The following is a 17,319-nucleotide window of genomic DNA, read 5'->3' as shown; positions in this document are numbered from 1 at the left end:
AACAAAACAAAACAATGAGACCTGGTATCTCATTGGACATTGGAAAAACCAGGAGGCAGGAGTTGGGGGAACCCCAGGCTGGCAGAGTTAAGGGTACATTTAGGTGTATTTCTTTATCATCATATTCCCTAAACCTCATAGATCACATTATACTAAGGAAACTATGAAGAAAACCCACGGTCACACAGATAGTAAATAGCAGAAATATGATCACAGTATACAACCTCCCTTTAGTGTATCAACTAAGGGCAATTACTACTTTAAGGAAAGGAAGAAAACAGGTGGAGAAATGGACAATCAAGGGTTGAAGAGCAGGGGGACAGAAGCTCCCTCCCCACCCAAAGAGTGTGGAGAATGGAGAGGGAGCCCTCTTCTGACTCCTTAGGAAGGTTCTGGTATAGATGAGAATAGAAAGACAAACTCAACAAATTCTCACAGAATTCTGAAAAGTCAAAATGAACGGAAGAAACAGATTAATCGAGATTAGAAATAATATTCTGTGAGTGAAAAAAATTCTTGAAGACAAGATAAATGAAGAGCCGCATACATAGGCATATCCAGGAAAAATAACTCTGATTTCACATCCTACAAGAACCATGCTCTTCTCTAAAAGTAATTACTCTAAAGCCATAGGGGGGCAAAATCTAAATAAACACTTCAAATTAGGAATTTTTACAGCCAACATTCTCTGGTTATAGATTACATGGTTTATCTTAAAGATTACTCTGAACAAAAGAAAAAAGTACTTTAGGAAAATACCAGTGACTTTCTATTTTTGTGGTAGTTGAAAGGCCTACCAGCATGACAGAGGGAAAACAATATAAGTAACAGATTGATTCATCGAGTATATTTTGAAACCTCTGAATGTAAAATAAAACAGTTTGTGAAAAAAATATTTCTAGATAGCTTATAAATGACAAATAAATATGCAAAACATGTAAACTGTGTTTAAAATAAACCCGAAAAAGAAAGGTAACATGTGATCTTTGAAAAGTGGGCAAAGAAAATCAGAAGGCAATTTAGAAATCTTGGCTCTACTATTTATTAACTATGTAACTTTGGGACAAGTGACTTAATAGAACTATTTTCTCATTTGCCAATTTAGTATAATAACCTATTTCACCAAATCTGAGATGTCACTGACAACACACCCACCATTACTTTATACACTAGGAAAAAAAGAGAAAGCAAGCAGGCCAGCTATCAGTACAACTATGACTTGCCAATTTGTTTCACAGGATTATTATGTGGATTAAACAAAATCACATATGGAAAAAACTTCAAACTACAGCAGCTAAAAGTAAGTGCTCAATAAGTCAGTTGCTTCTACTAGTGGTATGATCTTACTCTGAAAATAATCACATTCTCATGTATGCAGATAAAAAATAATTTAAAAATATTTACACTGACTCTACATGGTGTTTCCATAGGTGGCTCTGACATAATAGATCTTGACATTTTTGCAAAAATCTTATGTTACCTAAATTGTTAGAAAGAATGCAATTAAGTTATTTCTATCTTGATAAGCGAGCATACAGCTATTCCAGGTATTAGAAGTTTATAAGCCAAAAGGGCTATTTTTGGTGAACCTAGAGGGGACAATTAAAAAAAACTAGTGAGACTAATGTGAATAAACTTATTGTATTCTTCAACTTCCCTGCAAAATAACTGAGGCAGTTCGTTGTCAACAGTTGTGTGCAAAGGAAACATGCTGGGGGCTAGCTTAGGAAAACTGCTCCATAAATATGGCTTCTTCCCTCTTTTTCTTTCTCTGTCTCATTACTATAAATCTGGACAGATTCCTGAAACAGAACAGGTCCCCCAAACCAAGAAGTCCTTCCCAAGAAGAAAGTGGCAAATACAACTTTACCTCCACCATGGCTCCAGATGCGTAATTCTCTCCTCTTCTGAGTTCTTAGAGAGAGAAAAAGGGAAAAGGGTTAAGAAACCAAGAGACAAGCCTTTGTTCCTAGAACCCAGAGAAGACCTGGTCGCAATACCCCCTGACCCTACAGGCACTGAGAGGGAGACCAACAAAGACCAAAAGTTTTATTTATCAGTTTCATTTATGTTTTATTTTTGGGGGGGTACCAGGGATTAAACTCAGGGGCACTCAAACACTGAGTCATACCCCCAGCCCTACTTTGTATTTTATTTAAATGAGACAGGGTCTCACTGAGTTGCTTAGCATCTTGCTTTTGCTGAGGCTGGCTTTGCACTTGTAATCCTCCTGTCTCAGCCTCCCCAGCTACTGGGATTTTAGGTGTATGCCACTGCGCCTGGCTCATTTATGATTATAGATATAAATATTCCAAATAAAAGGCGGATTTCAATAATGTAGTATAAAATTTATACAATGAATTATGTAAAAGATTTTCTAGTTGAAGAGCATTAAGAAATCCAATGGCTTAATGGTTAAGCACCCCTGGGTTCAATCTCCAGTACCAAAAAAGGGAGGGGGGGGGGGGAAATCTAATGACAAAATGCCTTGCATGAACAAATTAAAGGAACAAAAAGTTCACGTATCAAATGATGCGAATAAGACGAGTAGCAGATGAAATAATGGTCTTGTCTCCCAAATGGCAAGTTTTAATCCCAAGAACCTATATTTAGGTTATCTTACATGGTGAAAGAGACTTTGCAGATATATTTCAATAAGGATCTTTTCAGATGGGAAGATTATCTGGAATTACCTGAGTAGGCCCAAGAAAGGTCCTTGTAAGAGGAAGGCAGAAGGGACAGAGTCAGAGAGAAATGACAAGAGAAATGAAGGTTAGAATGATGCACTTTTAAGATGTAGGAAGGGACTAGAATAAAGAATACAGGCAGCTTTTAGAAGGGGGAAAAAAAAGCAAGGAAATAGATTCTCCCGTAGATCCTAGAAAAGAATGCAGCTCTGCCCATACTTTGATTATAGTCCTAGCACTTATTTTTTTTTTTCAGATTTCTAATCCTGTCTCTGGATAAGGAAACCCCTCAGAGCAGGAAGAGGACAGCATGACCTGCCATTCATTAGAAAGCCATGTTCTTGACAAGTTAGTCCTTCCCCCTTACTTATTGAGCGCTCTTTGCCACTAGGATATAAAACCTTTTTCTTTTTTAAAATTTATTTTTTTAGATGTTATGGACCTTTATTTTATTCATTTATTTATATGTGGTGCTGAGAATCAAACGAGGGCCTCACACATGCTAGGCAAGTGCTCTTACCACTGAGCCACAACCCCAGCCCCAAATTATATATTTCTAGACCTGAAACTTTCCTACAGAAACAGTTTAAGAAATTGGTTCACTAGGGCTGGGGTTGTGGCTCAGTGGTAGAGCGCTCGCCTAGCATGTGCGAGGCCCTGGGTTCGATCCTCAGCACCACATAAAAATAAATAAATAAAGATATTGTGTCCAACTAAAAAAAAAAAAAAGGAAATTAGTTCACTAGTTGTCTTGTTCTTAGTGGGGTTTTTGGCTGCATCCCCAAGTAGCTCAGTGCCTTCCACATTTACTTATCCTATGTGATAAAGTGGAGTCCTCTTGTAGACAATTTACTTCAATTATTTATTTCAAAAACTTTAAATATCCATAAGCACTGAAAGAATAACACAAAGAACTCTTATGCGTGCCTGTTACCTAGATTCACCATTAATGATTTGCCACTTCTGATTCTCTGACTCTACCATTTCAAAATAATCTAAGTATCATGTTACTTCACTACCAAACATGTCTAAACATATCTCCTAAGAAAAAGTTATTTTCTTAACAAACACTAACTACTACAATATCTCATACACATATCACTAAACAAAGTAACAAACATACTGCAAACCACAAAATAGTGTACACACATCATTTCATGCATTAGTATATGCCCTGTGTACCTTTTAACTACAACTCCATGATCCTACCAAAGGAAATTAACAATAATTCCACAATTCAAGCACATTCAAATTCCCCCCAAATATCTTAAATAAAATTTTCTGCATTAAATGCAATTCATGAACTTTGATTGGGCACTGCATTTAATGTTAAGTCTCTCTAAACCTACAACATAAAAATAAATAAAGATATTGTGTCCAATTTATTTATTTATTTATTGTTTGTTTGTTTGAAAAAAAATGGAATCATGTCATTTCATGTCTAATGATACTAAATCTGATCATTTGGTTAAAGTGGTAATGGTTAGGTAATACAACACCATTGCAAACAGATATTCATTTTCAAGTTATTGAGATTTTCCATCATGCCCAGTGTTCTGTTCATTATTTGGAAGAAAGGTGTGCATTTTTATTATGAAAATTATGATCTTCCAAGGAAGCAAGAGCATTGAGGAGACATAAGTCACTGATGCTTTTGGCTGATAGCAATCTGCCCTACCTTATGAGATATGGGAGTTGAGAATCAGGAGAGCTTAAGGGTGAAGATGAATGATGGTGGGCCTCCCTCAAGAGTAGATAAGGAGGCTTTTCTAACTATAGTCAGTTCTTATAATTTTTATCAGTTTGAGCTCAATTAGAAAACAAAAATCACAGAAAAATTTAAGCAGATTTTAATACAAGGAAATATTAATGATAGGAAAGTAACCATAAGGACATAAAAAGTACTTATATAAAGGGTTCTTTAAAAAAAATTTTTAGTTGTACATGGACACAAAACCTTTATTTTATTTTTATGTGGTGCTGAGGATTGAACCCAGGGCCTCCCGCATGTGAGGGGAGCACACTACCGCTGAGCTACAACCCCAGCCCTATAAAGGGTTCTTTATGGTTGAGGGAGAATACCCAAAGAAGGACAAACCTACCCCCAAGGGTAGGTTTCAGACCTCACTGGAGAAGCTGTGATTGTGGCCTACTGGATAGTGGAGAAATCTGCTCTGATGCCAGGTACTCAAAGTGAGTCTGAGTGGTATAAGGCCTGCGGTCAATGCCTGGCATCAACATCAGGGGGGTTGGTGTGCCACAGTGGCATGAGATCTGGAACATACAGTATCTTATAAAGTAGCTTCAGCAAGGTGGTTACCTGCAGCATCCAAAGCCAGGAAGAGAACCCCCCACTTCCTCCTTCAGTGACCCTCTCATTCTTTTGACAAAAGTTAACTCACTGTAAAGGATAAGTGCTTAGGGTCCAAACCATTTTCACAGAGCAGGCATTAAAGGCTGAACTTGGAGGAAATAAATTAATAACTGGCACAGTCCACCCCCCTTTGGCTACTCAGTTCCTACACATCCTTTTTCACATACACTGAAGTTTCCTTACAACAAAATAACTCCACATTTCTACTTAGTAAAGTATAGCTATCGAGGTGAGAAAATGCACAGTCCCAATAACTGGTAACATTACTAGCTGATTAACTGCTGTTATCATGATATTACTTTTTTTTTTTGGCGGAGGGTTGGGGGTGGGGGACTGGGGATTGAACTCAGGGGCAGTTGGATACAATACCTTTATTTATTTATTTTTATGTGGTGCTGAGACTCGAACCCAGTGCCTCGCATGTGCTAGGTGAGCGCTTTATCACTGAGCCACAAACTCAGCGCTCTCAGCCCTATTTTGTATTTTATTTAGAGACTGGGTCTCACTGAGTTGCTCAGCATCTCACTTTTGCTGAGACTGGTTTGAACTCACAATCCTCCTATCTCAGCCTCCTGAGCCACTGGGATTACAGGTGTGGGCCACAGCACCCAGCTAAATTACTTCTTAAAGTTACAACCTCACTACATAATCTTTTTATTTTTAATATTTTTTTAGTTGTCAATGGACCTTTATTTTATTTATTTATATGTGGTGCTGATAATTGAATCCAGTGCCTCACACATGCTAGGCAAGCACTCTACCACTAAGCCACAACCCTACCCCTGAATATTCTTTTATCTAGAGAATAAATTAAAGCTTATTGTCTTATTTTAGATTCCAAAAAATGTATATATAAAATAAAAATGAAAGACAAAAATGTGTCTAGTATAAAAATAAACACACTCATATCATGAGAAAATATGCAAAAACTATAGTCGTTATGTCTGTAATTCGCTATGAGGTTACAGCTCATGTCGATGGCTTCCTCCTTGAACAACCTACTCTATACTTCCACTGCCTTTAATAATAACCTCAGATCCTCTGGATTATTTACCTAGTAAGGTGACATTCGTGGTTTGATTCTTCAATAATTCTGCCATTTTTCTTTTTATTGCTGTAATTTTTCCATTAGCCTTCACTAGTAGGCATAAAAGTACTGAGAGGAATGTCAGACAATCACCAGGTTCCAGATATAGCCCTCTTTACCTTCACTGAACAGCAACAATCCTATTACTCATTGGGAAGTAGGATCAATCACTCTATCCATTAGGTTTATCTCCATCCCCTCACCCCAAATTCTGTGATATGCTCTAGCAAATTCATTGAAACTCAGGAGGGGCTGTGTAAATTCCAATTTATAGCTGGTTGATCAGAACCATAGGTAAAACCACCTGGAGTTTGCTTGGCATCTAAACTGGGGAGTAGCGTCAGAATTGAATTTTACTGGAGGACGCTCAGTAGCTTCTGCTGCTACATAAATAGTTGGTATATAGAGACAAATCCTTTTCCACCTCTAACTTTGGAGGCCTCATTTACCCCATGGGTTATGCCTTATCGTCTGCTGCTAGCTCAATTACTTCTGTCTTATTTTCTGCCTGTAGCATTTGTTTCTTTAAGGAACTCCTAGGCAATGCAGAAATCAAGCCTCTACTTTGGATACCAGGAGATCTTTAGAAAGTTATTGTATGCCAGACAATAAGAAAATAACATTTCACAAAGGTTCAGAAACTAATATTACAAATTTGAATGTGATTTGAGCCTCTCCAATGCATGAAAGGGTACCACTATTACAGTAAGGAATAACTTTGAAACAGAGCACCAGTCTCAATATAGCCCTCTGCCAAGGTCATTTCACAGGAACTATATTAGAAGTATTTTGTAAAATGGCTCCTTGTGTTGCTCTCAGATGTTAAATTTAGTAAACAGCAGCTGGTTACATGGGAACACTAAAATATCTTTAGGACACTGTCATTAATTATGTCCCAGAAATAGCTGCTGAGGCTTTTGCCCAATGCTGGGTACAGTTGACATTATCAGTTCAAATTCCCATGGTGGCCAATATTTCCATAGCTTGCAAAGCTAATTACCCAGTTAATCCTATCCTAGGTATCTAAGAGAAATGAAAACACTTTTTAAAAAATTTTTAATTTTTAGCTGTTGATAGATCTGTATGTTTTTTAATTTATATGTGGTGCTGAGAATCAAACCCAGTGCCTCACACATGCCAGGCAAGTGCGCTACCGCTGAGCCACAGCCCAAGCCCCTGAAAACACATCTTTATAAGGACTTGAACACAAATGTACATGGTAGTTTTATTTCTAGTAGCTCCCAAAATGGAAACTCCCCAGATATTCATCAACAGATGACTGGATAAACAAATCGTGGTACTGTTGCTTACCAATAAAAATAATCTGAGACATACAATAAGATGGATTAAAAATTACAATATCTGAGCAAATGAAGCCAGAGATTAAACTCGCTGTATGATTCAGTTTATACAAAGTTCTAGGACAGGCAAAACTAATATATGGAGATGAAAGTCAGAAGTAGTGACTTTTGAATGGGATGGTAGTCATTATGAGGGAAGGAACCAAGGGAATTTTCTGGGGAAATAAAAATATTCTAATTATTGATCTGGGAAATATATATATAAAATTTAGTTAGCAAGATGCACACAAGATTTTTAGCCAGGTGCAGTGGGGCATGCCTGTAATCCCAGTAACTCCGGAGACTGAAGCAAGAATATCAAAGTATAACAGTTCAAAGCCAGCCTTCATGAGACTCTGTCTCAAAAAAAAAAAAAAAAAAAAAAGGACTGGGGAAGTGGCTCAGTGGTTAAATGCCCCAGGGTTCGATTCCTGGTGCAAAAAAAAGAAAGAAAGAAAAAAAAGAAGAAGAAAAAGATTTTTATACATCATGTAAATGCTTCAAATTTTTAAAAAGGAAAATGGCAAAAGTAAACAAAAATTTAGTCATGAAGGAAGCAAGTGTGCTGAGGTTGTAGCTCAATGGTAGAGCGCTTACATGGCATGTGTGAGGCACTGGATTCGATCCTCAGTACCAAACAAAAATAAATAAATAAACTGAAGGTATTGTGCCCATCTACAATTACAAATATTAAAAAAAAGGAAGCAAGTGGGTGATAAAGTATAAGACAGGTTGCTATTGCTAGAGAAAAGGAGAGAAATGATGACAGGCAAACAGCCTGATATCCAAACTAATCGAGGGACTACAAATATATTTCAGACTAAAAATATAGAGTATTTAGAAGTTCTGGTCTCTCTAGTTTGGCAGATAAAGAGCTTGGAACTTGTTACTCTCTCCTAACAATTAAAAAATTGAAAAATCAACATCTTGATACATCAGGACAAGGAAGGTCACAGGGCAATCTGCTGCCCCAAGTTCAAGAGGCAGATAGACAGATATGAGAATCACAACAGAGCAAAACCACAGAAATCCAAAATAGAGTAGAAAAACCTGAACCATAATAGATGAATTACTAGAGGTTTGGACAACTTTTGAGTGGTAAAAACTCCAAAGGAATCAGTCTCAGGAGACCTTCACACTTTTGTGATATATGTCCAGGAGACCAACCAGGTTCTTACAGTAAAGATCAGAGAAAAATCCCAGAGTGCATCCGGCAGAAGGAAAGGAAAAGCTGCCCTATTGAAATACAGAGAAGTCCTTTCTTAACAAGGCTTGCCCTGAGATAACTATTACACCAGAGTCTAACCTATTGGGATTTTATTGAAGCCACACCAATTGGGGTAAGGGAAATAACCAATTCTGATTTACTGTAGTCTTCCTGTCCCACCTAATGGGGGATGGGGGGTGGTGTAAAAATGAAGAAACATTGGTGAAGTTCACAGTATGGGGACACTAGTTCACAGAAACATCAAGACCAAATCACAGAATCAGAGGTAACTAACCCCACCAACTTAAACTACAACATCAATATAGATCTATTTATCAAGTTCGTTTTACAAGTACAAAATGTTCAGTTTAAAAAAAACAGGAGGCAGCGCTGGGGTTGTAGCTCAGGGGTAGAGCACTTGCCTAGCATGTGTGAGGCACTGGGTTTGAACCTTATCACCAGATAAAAATAAATAAAACAAAGGTATTGTGTCCGACTACAACTAGCAAAACAAAACAAAACCAAAAAATCCACGGCATAGTAAAAAGCAAAATACTCAGTTTGCAGAGGTAGAGCAAGGGAAAGAACCAAAATCAGATATGGCAAGAATGTTGTGATTATCAGAGTAGGATTTTAAAATAATTATGAATGAAATACTAAAGGTTCTAGTGAAAAAAATATAAAACATGCAAGAAAAGATGGACAATGTAAGCTGAAAGATGGAAGTTCTAAGTATAAAAAGAAAATGCTACATATAATAAATAGTATAACAAATGAAGAATACCTTTTTTTTTTTAAAGAGAGAGAGAGAGAGAGAGAGAATTTTTAACATTTATTTTTTAGTTTTCGGTAGACACAACATCTTTGTTTGTATGTGGTGCTGAGGATCGAACCCCGGGCCGCACGCATGCCAGGCAAGCGCACTACCGCTTGAGCCACATCCCCAGCCCATGAAGAATACCTTTGATGGGCACATTTAAATTCAACTTGGCTGAGGAAAGAAATCCTCTCAGCTCAAGGATATTTTAATAGGAATTTCTACAAAACTTAAAACCAAACCAGAAGAAAGACTGAAAAATAAGGAATGGCATATTCAAGAACTAAATGACAATTACAAAAGATTTGACATACCAACAGAAATTGAATCAATAATTAATAATGTTGTGAAACAGAAAGTACTAGGCTAAGATGGCTTCACTGCTGAATTCTAGCAAATCAGACAGAACTTATACTAATTCTTTTTTTTATTAGTTGCTCAAGATAATACAATGATATTGACATATCATACATTTGATTCAAATGGGGTATGAATTCTTATTTTTCCATGCCCAGAAGAGGGGAATACTTCCTAACTCATTTTATGAGACTAGCATTACCCTAATAACCAATTACCAAAATAAGGACAAACACATTACAAGAAACAAAAAACAGCTAAAAAGACTTCTCTCTCTCTCTCTCTCTCTCATAGATGCAAAAATCTTTAACAAAAATTGGTAAATCAAAATTTAACAACACAGAAAAAGAATTATGCACAACAACCAAGTAGGATATATAAGGCTGGTTGGACATTTGAAAAATCCATTTGAAAAAATCCAATATACAAACATGATTTAAAGAAAACAAAAAACAAAACTCAGAAACTAGGAATCTAAAGGGATTTCCTCAAGTTGATAAAGAACATATTTGAAACCAAACCAAAAAACTAGGCAGCTAACATAATGTTGAGAAATATAAATATTCCTGCTAAGATAAGGAATATGGCAAGAATATCCTCTCTTCACACTCCTTTTAAACATCATACTGGAAATTCTATCTAATGTAATAAGAAAAGTGTACAGATTGATAAAGAAAACTCTTTGTTAGCAGATGGAATGGTTGTCTATGTAGAAAATGTGCAAGACTCAATTAAAAAAAACTGCTAGAACTAATAAGCAATTATAGGAAGGTCAATATATAAAAGCCAATCAATCACTTTACAACAATGAGCAAGTGGAACTTAAAATTTAAATTATAATAACCATGTACACATAGCACCACCCCAAAATGGAATACTAAAGCATAAACCTAATATGTACAAAAATGAGAAAAAATGAAATTGATCATTTTTTAAGTTATAATTCATATAATGCCTTTATTTTATTTATTTATTTTTATATGGTGCTGAGGATGGAACCCAGTGCCTCACATATAAAAAGTGAATGCTCTACCGCTGAGCCACAACCCCAGCCCAGTAAAACTGATTTAAGAAATCAAAGAGAAACTCAATAAATGGAGAGAGAGTCCATGTTCAAGATGCTTCCTTGCTTTGTGTCCTTTATTCCTACAGTGTGTCTGGATGGGTAATAACTTCCCACTTCCAGGATCTTGGTCTCTGATTTCTACATTTCAACCTGGCTTAGCATATCCAGTCTCCATTCAACTTCTGTCAAAAGAGCTTTTCAACAGGCCCAGTACAGAGCAACAGAACTGGGGATTCCCTCTTACTAAAGATCTTGGATACACTGTCTCTGGCTCTTTAATCTACAAGTTTAAGAACCATCAAGTTTTCTTCAAAACAAAAATAAGTAAAATTTTTTGATGCTCATTATATGAAATTCTAAGAAAAAGGCCAGTGCAACGTGATTTTAATGGGAACAAACCCATCCTTTTTTTTTTTTTCGCAAAACCCTACACTCCCTAGTAATCCTTGAGACAGAGTGAATTTAAGAGAATTTCAGCTACATGTGGTGGCACACACCTGTAATCCCAGTGACTCAGTAGGCTGAGGTAGGAGGATCGAAAGTTCAAAGCCAGCCTCAGAAACTTAGTGAGGCCCTAAGCAATTTGGTGAGACCTTGACTCAAAAACAAAAGCAAAAACCTTTGAAAAGCTTAGGACAAATGCACACTTCCATCAGAAATTCACTGAAGGGTCTAAGGCTGTGGCTCAGTGGTAAAGTGGTTACCTAGTATGTGTGAGGCACTCACTGGGCTCGATCCTCAGCACCACATGAAGATAAGAATGGCAGCCATTTTGAAGTCAAACAACAACAAGTGCTGGTGAGGATGCGGTGGAAAATGGTACACTCATACATTGCTGGTGAGAATGCAAATTGGTGCAGCCAATTTGGAAAGGAGTATGGAGATTCCTTGGAAAACTGGGAATGGAACCACCATTTGACCCAGCTATTCCTCTTCTTGGACTATTCTCAAAGGACCTAAAAACAGCATACTACAGGGACACAGCCACTTCAATGTTTATAGCAGCATAATTCACAATAGCTTGACTGTGGAGACAACCTAGATGTCCTTCAATGGATGAATGGATAAAAAAAAATGTGGCATTTATACACAATGGAATATTAATCAGCACTAAAAAATAACAAGATCATGGCATTTGCAGGGAAATGGATGGCATTAGAGCAGATTATGCTAAGTGAAGTTAGCCAATCCCCCCAAAAAACAAATGCAGAATGTCTTCTCTGATATAAGGGAGGTGACTCAAAATGGGGTAGGGAGGAAGAGCATGAGAAGAAAATTACCTCTAGATAGGGAAGAGAGGTGGGAGGGAAAGGGACAGAGAAGGGGAATTGCATGGAAGAGGGAAGGAGACCCCCTTCGTTATACAGAATTCAAGTATGACGATGTGAGGGGGGAAAAAAAAAGAAGTGAGTAACATTAGATTGGGTAGAGAGTAGTGATGGGAGGGGAGGGATGAGGGAGGGAGGAATGGGAGGACAGCAGAATAAAATAGGCATTATTATTGCTGTGGGTATATATGTGACTGCATGACCAATGTAATTCTGCAACCTGTACACTCAGAAAAATGAGAAATTATATCCCATCTGATTCAAATGTATGATTATGTCAAGATTATTGATCAACTGTCATGTGTAACTAATTAAATCAAAACAAAATAAAAAAAGATAAATAACTAAACGTATTGTGTTCATCTACAACTAAAAAAAAAGTTAAAAAAATTTACCGGAAAAACTATGATAGTTATTTTCAGATATATCTTTTTTTTAAAAAAAATGAGGATCGAACCCAGTGCTTCAAATATGCCAGGCAAGAACTATACCACTGAGCCACAACCCCAGCTTATATTTTAAACATGAGTTTAGAAGTGGATGCTTGTTTTTCATTTTTTCTGAGTTGATTTTTTAAAGACATTCAATCAAGTTTTAGGACATTATTTGGACTTGAGAACTATAAGGAGTGTGGTCCTACTGGGAAGAAATGAAAATACAAGATCCACGTCTTTCTGCTTTGTCTCTGGTTTTGCTGGCAGGTTATCTAGCTTATATTAAATCACAACCTTTAAACTATACACATGCTCATAACTGGTCCATTGGGGTCCACATTTAGTCATATAGCTGGTTGATGTGTGGGAGCGTGATATTATCACATATTTTTTACCACTCTCTTCTGGGCCCCTCCTGAGAGGAGAATTATATTTCTTGCCTATTGACATTAGTCTCAACAATGTTACCTGAACTATCCAGTGAAATGTAAAAGTGACATGTTCAGAGCAGTGAAATGTAAGTGACATGTTCTCAGAGCTTCAAGAACTGCTACACAGCTTCTCTCTCTCTCTCTTTGCCCACTGCAATGAGACTGTCATGTTGCTTCTTCATACTAGGTCCTGAAATAAAGATGTGTATGGCAAATATTTTTCCTTATTTATTATTTTTTTTCTATAGGGTGTCATTTGATGAATGGGCATTTTGAATAGACAAATGTGCTATTAATTCTTAAATCAACTCCTTTCGTGTTTTATTAACAAATATTTCCCTACTTTAAAGTCAAAAGGCATACAACTAATATATGGTTGAAGTTTTACTTTCAGCATTAAAATCCTTCGTCTGAATGTAGTTGATTTTTGTGTTTTGTAGGAGGCATGAATTTATTTTCATCTTTTTGCCAAATAAAGTTTTTTTTTCTTGCTCCAACCATTCAATTGTCCCTCCTTTCCCCACTGATCTGATGTCCTATTTCCATGTGTAGTGGGTTGAATGGTTGTCCCCCAAAAGATACATTCATATCCTAATCTCTGGAACCTACAAATGAGATCTTATTTGGAAACAAGGACTTTGCAGCTGCAATAAGGCTCTCAAGATGAGATCATTCTGAATTATCTGAGTGACCCCTAAATTCAATCACATTGTCTTATACAAGAGACACTCAGAAGGGAGACACATAAAGAGAAGGCCGGGAGGCTGAGATTGGAACAATGTGGCCATATGCCAAGGAAAAAGTGGAGCCAAGTGAAAATGGAAGAGATAAAGAATCTCATCTATGGCCTCTGGAGGCAGCACAGTCTTGATTGACACCTTGATTTCGGACTTCTGGCCTCTCTTCCTGTGAGAGAATAAATTTCTGCTATTTTAAAGCCAACAAAGTTTTAGTAATTTGTTATAGCAGCCCCAAGAAACTAACACATCCTCATATACCAGAATTCCATATAAGTGAGGATAGTATCTGGGTTCCTTTTTCCATTCCACAGGTCAACTTGCCTATCCTTTTGACAATATCATACAGTCTCAATCATTTCTATATACAGTATTATCAGGGGAACTTTACTTAGCTTTGAAGTAGCTTGTGGTGAATGGTAACCCAAGGGAAGTAAAAAGAAATATAAAATCACTCAAAGGGCCCAGAAGGCTTCATTAGTCAATTCATCCAAACACATGGAACAGCAATTTTATATGAACTCTCAAGAAATAGAAAAAAATTAACAATTCCCAACTCAATAAGATCAGAATGGCCTTGACACCAAAACCTGATAAGAACACTGAAAAAAATTTTAGAAAGAGAGAAAGAGGGGTGGGGTTGTGGCTCAAGTGATAGAGCACTTACCTAGCATTTGTGAAGCACAAGGTTTGATCCTCAGCACCACAAAAAAATAAAATAAAGGTATTGTGTTCAACTACAACTAAATTAAAAAAAAAAAAAAAATATATATATATATATATAGAGAGAGAGAGAGAGGGAAAAAGAAAATTAGAGGCAGTTATCTCATGAATAACAATATAAAAATCTAAGCAAAAAAAATCAACAAACAGAACCCACTAATATATAAAAAGATAAGTGTTATAATATTTTATTCCAGAAATGAAAGAAGAACTTAATATTCAAAAATCAATGCAATTTACCACATTCACAAGTAAAGGAGAAAATCTATCACACTTCAACAGACTAAAAACTCATCTGATAAAACTCAAAACCTATTCCTGATATAAACTCTAAACCAGAAGTAGAAGAAAATGTCCTTAAATTGATAAAGGATATATATATTTAATAGTAAAATACTGAACACTTTCCCACTAAGTGAAGAAGGGTTTCAAGTCCCACTAAGTGAAGAAAAGTTTCAAGTGCCTAATAATTGCTTGATCAGTCTACTAGATAAAAGAATGACAGACACCAATGACTTCAACACTGCTCACCTATAAAACTTGGTAGAGTTCACCACTTTCTCCTCATTAAAACATTTTCTTCACTTTGCTTCCAGAACATTACCCTCCCTGGGTTTCTGCCCTAATTTCCTGGCTTCACTTTCTCTTTTGCTGGTTCCTCTTCATTTCTTCAACCTACAAATGTAGAGCTCCTCCCCAGATCAGTCCTTAGATGTCTGGAACAGAATTCCAGTCTCATGGTTTGAATATAATCAATATTCAAAAAAATCATGGCATTTGCAGGTAAATAAATGGTGTTGGAGAAAATAATGCATAAGTGAAGTTAGCCAATCCCAAAAAAACAAATGCTGAATGTTTTTTCTGATATAATGTGACTGACCCATAATGGGGTAGGGAGGGGGAACATGGGAGGAACAGACTAGGGCATGGGGTGGGATGGAAAGGGAGGGGGTGGGGGTTAGCAATGATGATGGAATGTGATAGGCATCATTATCCAAAGTACATGTATGAAGATATGAATTGATGTGAACCTACTTTATATACAGAGATATGAAAAATTGGGCTCTATATGTGTAATAAGAATTGTAAAGCATTCCACATTACAAAAATAAAATTTTAAAAATAAAAAAGAAAATCACTTAAAAAGGAAAATCAATTAAATATACATATAAAGACACCCGCCCCCCCCCCAAAAAAAAATTTCTAACAACTGGGCCGGGGTTGTGGCTCAGTGGTAGAGCATTTGCCTGGCATGTGTGAGGCACTGGGTTCGATCCCCAGTACCACATAAAAATAAAGACAAATAAAATAAAGGTATTGTGTCCATCTACAACTAAAGACAATATATTTAAAAAAAATAGGGCTGGGGGTGTGGCTCAGTGGTCAAGTGCCCCTGAGTTCAATCCCTGGTACTCCCCCCACCCCAAATTCCAACAGCTGATACAAGTATAACTCTAGTTACATCTCTCCTCCAGGTTCCAGATCCACATATCCAGTTGTCTACTGGATTTAGCTATGCAGACCATCAAACATGTTCTTCACATAGGTCTTCCACTTTGACAAACAGAAATTTTCAAGTTAATCAGGCCAAAAATCTTGATATAATCCTTGATTTTTCTTTTTCTAATGTACCATTTCAAGTCTATCACACAATCTTTATAGCTCTCTGTTTAAAAATTCCAGGGACTACCTGTCAATAAACCAACCATCACCACTCACTCACAGGGTCTTTGAACTTTCTCTTTTGTACAGCTCAATGTTCTATATCTAAATTTTGAAATGTCTCTTTCCCTCACTACCTTCAGATCTTTTCTCAAATGTCATCTAGTTCTATTTCTAGTAAAGGCAGACTGGGTATATGTCACAGTAATTCACACAAATACAATGAACTCTGGAAAAGATACATATTGTTATTATTTTTGCAGTATTAAAGATGAAACCCAGTAAATACTAAGCATATACTTAGTACTGGATCCTTAGAAGTGGGGTAGCTAAACTTGAGTGGAAAGTCGTAATTGACAAGTTTGAGGTTGTGAAAAATAGTTGAAAAATGAGGAGTTAACTTCTACAGAGGACACATGAAACAGTTTCAGAGCATTATAAGGAGGAGGAGATAAAATGACTAAAGTGATGGGAGATTTTACAACCCTCCCATCACTGGTGATCAAGCAGACAAAAGTTATTAGGCATGCAGGTAATTTTAAAAACAAAATTAACCTATTAAAGAAGATCTAGACATACTATCTTTCCTGTGCATTTGGTTTTATATACAAGAAATAATTTCTGATCCAAAGTCATGAAACTTTTATTTAAGTTATTTCTGTTTTCTTCTAAGAGTTTCAGTTTTACTCTATCATTAGGTCTATTATTTTTATTTTTTTTTTAATTTTTTTATTGGTTGTTCAAAACATTATAAAGCTCTTGACATATCATATTTCATACATTAGATCAAGTTGGTTATGAACTCCCAATTTTACCCCAAATACAGATTGCACAATCACATCGGTTACACATCCACATTTTTACATAATGCCCTTTTAGTAACTGTTGTATTCTGCTACCTTTCCTATCCTCTACCATCCCCCCTCCCTCCCCTCCCATCTTCTCTCTCTACCCCATCCACTGTAATTCATATTTCTCCTTGTTTATTTTCCCATTCCCCTCACAACCTCTTATATGTAATTTTGTATAACAATGAGGGTCTCCCTCCTTTACCATGCAATTTCCCTTT

General features: G+C 36.6%; 1 protein-coding gene across 7 annotated transcripts in view; it reads right to left on the bottom strand.

Annotated features, from left to right (window-relative positions):
• Znf568 (zinc finger protein 568) overlaps positions 1 to 17,319 on the bottom strand; it is a 68,209-nt gene that overhangs the window by 9,687 nt on the left and 41,203 nt on the right. For all 7 annotated transcript variants that reach the window (XM_015497142.2, XM_048791081.1, XM_048791079.1 and 4 more), the window contains one exon: positions 1,871 to 1,914. In XM_015497142.2, the coding sequence (XP_015352628.1) occupies positions 1,871 to 1,914 (44 nt within the window). The remainder of the gene's footprint in view (positions 1 to 1,870; positions 1,915 to 17,319) is intronic.

Source organism: Marmota marmota, unplaced genomic scaffold (assembly GCF_001458135.2).
Source record: "Marmota marmota marmota unplaced genomic scaffold, marMar, whole genome shotgun sequence".
Lineage (NCBI taxonomy): Eukaryota > Metazoa > Chordata > Mammalia > Rodentia > Sciuridae > Marmota > Marmota marmota.
This window is presented reverse-complemented; position numbering and strand designations above follow the sequence as displayed.